At 41.8% G+C, this 6,298-nt stretch overlaps 1 protein-coding gene across 1 annotated transcript; it reads right to left on the bottom strand.

Annotated features, from left to right (window-relative positions):
- Nucleotides 1-220: 220 nt before the first annotated feature.
- On the bottom strand, nucleotides 221-704 carry AHSP (alpha hemoglobin stabilizing protein). Its single transcript, XM_006871989.1, has 2 exons — nucleotides 630-704; nucleotides 221-424 (listed from the first exon to the last, which is right to left on the bottom strand). The coding sequence occupies exons 1-2, from the start codon at nucleotides 702-704 to the stop codon at nucleotides 221-223; spliced, it is 279 nt and encodes a 92-aa protein (XP_006872051.1).
- Nucleotides 705-6,298: the final 5,594 nt, after the last annotated feature.

Raw genomic sequence — 6,298 nt, 5'->3', positions numbered from 1 at the left:
TTCAGACCATGGCTACCAGGTTTCTTAAGGCTGCTCTAAGGAATTAAGTCTCCAAGATCAGATCTAGAAAACAAGGCTAAAAATAAAGATCCCAACAACCTCCACAAGTCTAAGCCAGACATTGAAAGAAGATCGCATTTGTCTTTATTGAGTTATAAAAATGGAGTATGAAGACCTGGATCACTGGGCTTGGAGGAAAACAGTAGGCAACTTTGGATGCTTACAGGGACTTCAGGAAAAGCCTGTATTTGGCCAGGAAAGGGTTGGCCATAGCAGTCAGCTCTTGACGAAGTTCCTGCAGAGCCCTGTCTTTCTCTTCCTGTTCTCCAGTCACCTTCTGCTTGTAATAGTTGGTGTACATGTTCACCCAGTCATCCACCACAGTCGCCATGTCTTCTTCAGAGATTGGACTATCGGGCATGACCTGAGGGGAAGGGGGAACAATGTGATTGGGAAGTGGAGGAAGTAGTCCCTGCAAACTCACTTCGGCCTTCCTTCCATTTGTATTTACTGTCTTGAGTTGCTTCCATCAAATGTACCATTACTCTCCCACTTCCAAAGTATTCTCCCTTCTGCCCTCACCGCCTCCTTCCCAGGCCTGTCCTTGGAAACAGAGTAGCCAGACTTACCTGCTGATTCAGCAGAACACCAAATTCCTTGATTCCTGTGGAAATGAGATCCTTATTGGTCTGAAGAAGGGCCATCTGCCTGGTTAGAGAAAGAGGTAGAATTTAAATATCCCTTATCCCTGGCTCCTGGATCTTTTCCCCCAATCCACATAACTCTTTTGCAGGTCCCTAGTGCCCTTCAGGCCACCGCCCAACATTTTCCAATGTCTACTCTTGTTGAGATGCTGACTCTCCCAGGCAGTGCTCACTTTTCTGGCAAACGGTGCTGTGTATGTCTCGCCCACACTCTTCAGAGACAGTATGTCCCTCTGTGCCAAGCTAGAGGCAAGGAGTCAACAGTCAGCCTAAAAGGGTAACGCCCTAAGCCTAGACCCTGAGGGAGAATGATAGGTCACCCTGGGGAGGGGAAGGAGGGAGAGGCCTCCCTGAAATAAGGAAGATAGTGAGACTAAGAAAAACTGATAACTGGGGAGATCCAGAAAGCACAAGAACCAAAGCAGGCCCACATCCCAGTACCCAGACTTTAAATACTAGGAAAATGAACATTTATTGAGGCCCTATTACACTCTGGTAGTGTAGTGGTTACGAATCGGGTTGCGAACCACAAGGTCAGCAGTTCGAAACTACCAGCTGCTCCACCGGAGAAAGATGAGGCATTCTGCTCTCGTAAAGATTTACAGCCTCGGAAACCTTGTGCAGGGTCGCTATGAGTCGGAACCAACTCCATGGCACATAACAACAACAACATTACATGTGACAGGCCCTTTGAAACCAAAGCACTGTGATGCCAATTAATCTCTCATTTCATAGATGACATATTACAGGATAATGTGGCACGATAGGATAAGCACTGGGCTGTGAACCACAAGGTTGGCAGTTCAAACCACCAGCTGCTCCTTAGAAACCATGGATTGGAACCGACTCAGAAGCACTTAACAACATATTACATAGGGTAAATCTGCTGCAAAAGACCTCTTTAAGATGTTAAAGAGCAAAGATGTCCCTTTGAAGACTAAGGTGTGCCTGACCCAAGCCATGGTATTTTCAACAGCCTTACATGTCCTGGTGTGGTGCTGTGGGTTAATGGGCTGGACTGCAAAGTCGGTTTGAACTGAAAGGTTGGTGGTTCAAGCTCACCAGTTGCTCCTTGGAAACCCTAATCAGGGTCACTGTGGGTCAGAATTTACTCAACGACACTTAACGACAATCCTTAGCTCCTGGTTGTAGTTGGAACCAACTTGGTAGCACCTAACAATAACATATTAATATATTTATGCAACAGATATTTTATGCCAAGCACTATTTCTGACATGTATTGATGTAATTTTAAAAAAAATAAAACCCCAGTTTTTATTATAAAGGTAGGTGCTTTATGAATTGAATTGAATTATGTCCCCTCCAAAAAATACTTAATATAAATCTTAACCACTATTGTTAAGTGCTATCAAGTCGGTTCCAACTCAGAGTGACCCTGCACAGGGTTTCCAAGGCTATAAATCTTTATGTGAACAGAAAGCCTCATCTTTCTCCCTCGGAACAGCTGGTAGTTTCGAACTGTTGACCATGCGGTTCGCAGCCCGATTCGTAACCTGTGGTTATAATCCCACTTGAAAATGGCTTTCTATTCATTATGTTAATAAGTCAGTGCCGCGTAGGGAGTGTCCAGTTCATTTCTTCTGAGATACAAATTCAGATTAAGCAGAGGTAAGAAGACAGATTGCACACCACATGCAGATCACCAAGGAGCTAGAAATAGTTGAGACCAAGACCTTCCCCCACAGCCCAGAGAGAGACACGATTCCCTACCTATAGCTGACATCTAAATTCAGACTTCTAGGCTCCTAAAGTGTGAGAAAATAAACTTCTGTTTCTTAAAGCCACCCCACTTGTGGCCTTTTAGATACAGCAGCACTTGTGGTATTTCTGATAACTAGATACCAGTAGTGTCTGTTATTAGCCACATTTTACAGATGGCTCTGCCCAGCCACACCCCGCAGAATGGAGATGAATTTGCTTTCTTTATGCTCCAGTATATCACCAGGTACTCAGTAAAGCAGAAATAGTCTTTTAAAAAATATTTTCCCTAATGTTTTCCATTTTAGCAGATATTTTTCCATTTTAGCAGCTATTTTTCAAATTTCAAATGCATAAAAATAAGTTTAAAAAAATTGACTCTGAAAAAGTTGATTGTTTTTGCTCCCTTCCTCCACTAACACAGCCAGCATTAAAACTTGGTGAGTTTCCTGGCACGTCTTTCTCCATTTAAAAAACAAAATCCATCAGCACCTATTCAAGGGACCTTCAGAAAGTTGGTGGAAATTGGAATGAAAAGATAATGGAATTTTTCCATGAACTTTTTGAAGCTCACTCATACATTCATAAAGATTTGTGGGTTTGTTTTTTGTTTTTTTTCAAAAAAATTTTTTTTTTACACATCAGCAATATTTCATGCAGAAGTCATCTGTCTACTCTGTCCTATAGTTGAAGTTTCCCTCCATGTTCTACTATCCCTTGATACTTAACACTAGACCACATCCAATATGTCTTTTTTTATTATTATTATTACATTCTGTATGACCCCATATCAGAACTACTACATTATGAATTCTGTTAAAGTCAATTTTAGAATTCTGTTTACTGCTCTCAAATTCACACATCATTTCTCCATGGATTTTCTTTTAAATTTATGTTGGTTTCTTAATCTGGGGTGACTCAGTGGTAGGACTCTCACCTTCCATGAGACCTGGGTTCCATTCCCCACCCGAGCACCACAATGGCGGCCACCACCCTTCTGTGGATGCTGCTGCAATACTATAGCAGAGCTTCCAGACTGAGACGGACTAAGAAGAAAGGCTCCGTGATCTACTTCTGAAAATCAGCTCTGTAATAGGTCATGAGACTATCTCAGGACCAGGTAGCATTTTGTTCTATGAGTCAAAAGCTCAGTAGCAACTAGCAGCAACACCTTAAAACAGCAAAATTGGCTTTGTGGTACATTGTGTAGCATTAAGTCAATTCCAACTTAATAGCGACCCTGTATGACAGAGCCAAGCTACCTCACAGGCTTTCCAAAGTTGTGATCTGGTGTGGTGCAGTAGGACAATGCACTGGACTATAAGGTCAGTTTGAACTGCAAGGTTGGTGGTTCAAATTCACCAGCAACTCCTCGGAAACCCTATACTTCCAAGTCACTATAGGTCTTGGAAGCAGCAGTCAGGAAATCAAACGACGTATGTATTATGTTAGGCAAATCTGCTGCACAAGACCTTTTTAAAGTGTTGAAGAGCAAAGATGTCAGATTGAGGACTAAGGTGCACCTGACCCAAGCCATGGTATTTTCAATAACCTCATATGCATACGAAAGCTGGACAGTGAATAAGGAAGACCGATGCTTTTGATGCTTTTGAATTATAGTGTTGGAGGAGAATATCGAAAGTGCCATGGGCTGCCAAAAGAACAAACAGATCTGTGTTGGAAGAAGTGCAGCCAGAGTGCTCCTTGGAGGCCTCTCATACTTGGAGGTCTCTCATACTTCGGACATATTGTCAGGAGAGAGAAGTCTCTGCAGAAGGATATCATGTTTGGTAAGGTGGAAGGTCAGAGAAAAAAAGAGGAAGACCCCCCAGAGAGATGGATTGGCAAAGTGGAAGCAACAATGGGCTCATGTGTGGCACAGTTGTGAGGTTGGCCCAGGACCAGGCAGTGTTTTATTCTGTTGTACAACTATGAGTTGGTACCGACCCGATGGCACCTAACAACAACAACAACATAGGTCAGAATCATCACGATGGCACTTACCAACAACAACAATCTCTAAGAAAGCACATTGTTATGTCTTCTTCCCAAGCAGCAGCTGGTGGTGTTTCAGTTAGCAGCTAAGCATTTAACTGAGCCACCAAAGCGCCTTTCTTTTTGGTCTGTAGTTTATTCCTTTTCATGCATGTATAGATTAATGTAACAACCTCCACATTCAGGATATAGAACATTTGCATCAACTCCAAAAACTCCCTAGGGTTACCCTTTTATAGTCACACTCAGACTCACCCCTAAACCCTAGAAATCACCAATCCATCACTAGAGTCTTTTCAAGAATGGCGTAAAGATGGGATCATACAGTATTTAACTTTTTTGAAACACACTTCCCTCCCTTAACATATAATGCCTTTGAAGATCATCCAATGGGTTTTAAGTATTAACAAGTTGTTTCTTTTTCATTGCTGAGTAGTAGCATCCCGTTGTATAGGTGCACAACAGTTTGCTTATATCCATGCATCCACTGAAAAACATCTAGATTGTTTGCAGTTTAGGGTGAGTGTGACTAGCACAGCTATAAACATTTGTGTACAGGTTTTTGTGTGAACATGTTTTCATTTACCTAAAGTAGAAAATACTTGTTACCACTAGGGAAATATTTATAATACAATCTGAGAAAGGATTTGTATACTTAATTTATAACAAATCTTACAACCCAATAATAAGACAAAAATCCTATTTTTTTTTAAGCAGCCAAAACCCAAAGAATCTGCACAAAAACTTTCAGAACTAATAAAAGAATTTATCAAAGTTGCTGGGTACAAGGTCAACAAACAAAAATTTGTTGGATTTCCATATACCAGCAATGAGATATCTAAAAGGGAAATTAGTGAAACAATTCAATTTACAATAGCATCTAAGAGAGCAAAATAGAAATCAATCTAACCATAGATGTGAGGGTCTTCATAAGAATTCAGGAAAAAACTACAAAAACAAACTGACAAAATAAATGAAAAATACAAAACAGCAAATAGAAATTCAGAAGATTAACACCAAGATTTCAGAAGTAGAGAAAACATTGAAAGGGCAAGGAGTGGAACTGAATCAATGGAAGGCTGAATTAGTGAGCTTGAAGAGAAATCTCGATATAATCTGCTAGAGGAATAATCAGTAAAAGGAAGAGGAAAGTTCAAAGAAAGTCTAGGAATTATGTGGGACACCATCAAGAGGAATAGCTTACATGTTATTGGAAATTCTGGAAAGGCAGAACCAAACAACCAAACAACAACAACAAAAAAACAAAACAGAGAAACTTGTCAAAGAGTTGTTGGAAGGAAACGTCCCTGGAGACTTCTGGCAAGATGGCAGACTAGGCAGAATCACTACATGGACCTGCTAAGCAAAAATAACAAGAGACCAAGTGAGACAGAGATGAAAACCCTGGAACCCTGGACTTCAGAGAAACATTAGAAAAGTGGGTTGAGAGCTTGCTGGAAGGAGAGGCTGAGCAGGATGGTGAGAGAGGGTGACTGACCATCTTGAACTTTTGTGAGCACCTTTGTCTACAGAAGGTGACCTGCAGACTAGATTCATACAGGCAACAGAAAAAGTGTGATTCCTTCTTTTACCATGCTTTCCTGGTGACCAGAGGTGTGGCTCCTCCGACCCTCATTTACCCCCAGCACAGACCCTGCTCTCTGGGAGTTTGGAGCTGTATGGTTAAGAGCACTCTGGTGTCTGGATTAAGGTCAGCTTGGCTCCAGACCTACAGAACCCACAGAGTCACCAGGCCAGCATTAGTTCTAGCAGAAACCCTCATAACCTATCACCTTGCCCCTAGCTGCCCTGTATCCTAACAGACACTGAAACCAGCTCCATCAAGGGCCTCCACGAACTACTTCCTGATGGAGTGCCCT

The sequence above is a fragment of the Chrysochloris asiatica genome, unplaced genomic scaffold (genome assembly GCF_000296735.1).
Source record: "Chrysochloris asiatica unplaced genomic scaffold, ChrAsi1.0 scaffold00178, whole genome shotgun sequence".
Lineage (NCBI taxonomy): Eukaryota > Metazoa > Chordata > Mammalia > Afrosoricida > Chrysochloridae > Chrysochloris > Chrysochloris asiatica.
The sequence above is the reverse complement of the archived record's forward strand: the minus strand, read 5'-3'. Positions and strand labels throughout refer to the sequence as shown.

Bases quoted from the DNA above. Each gene is read 5' to 3' on its own strand.
- AHSP (XM_006871989.1), bottom strand. From the start codon at position 704: ATGGCCCTTCTTCAGACCAATAAGGATCTCATTTCCACAGGAATCAAG. The intron at 425-629 runs GTAAGTCTGGCT...CCTTCCCCTCAG, and splicing joins GTGTTCTGCTGAATCAGCAG to GTCATGCCCGATAGTCCAAT.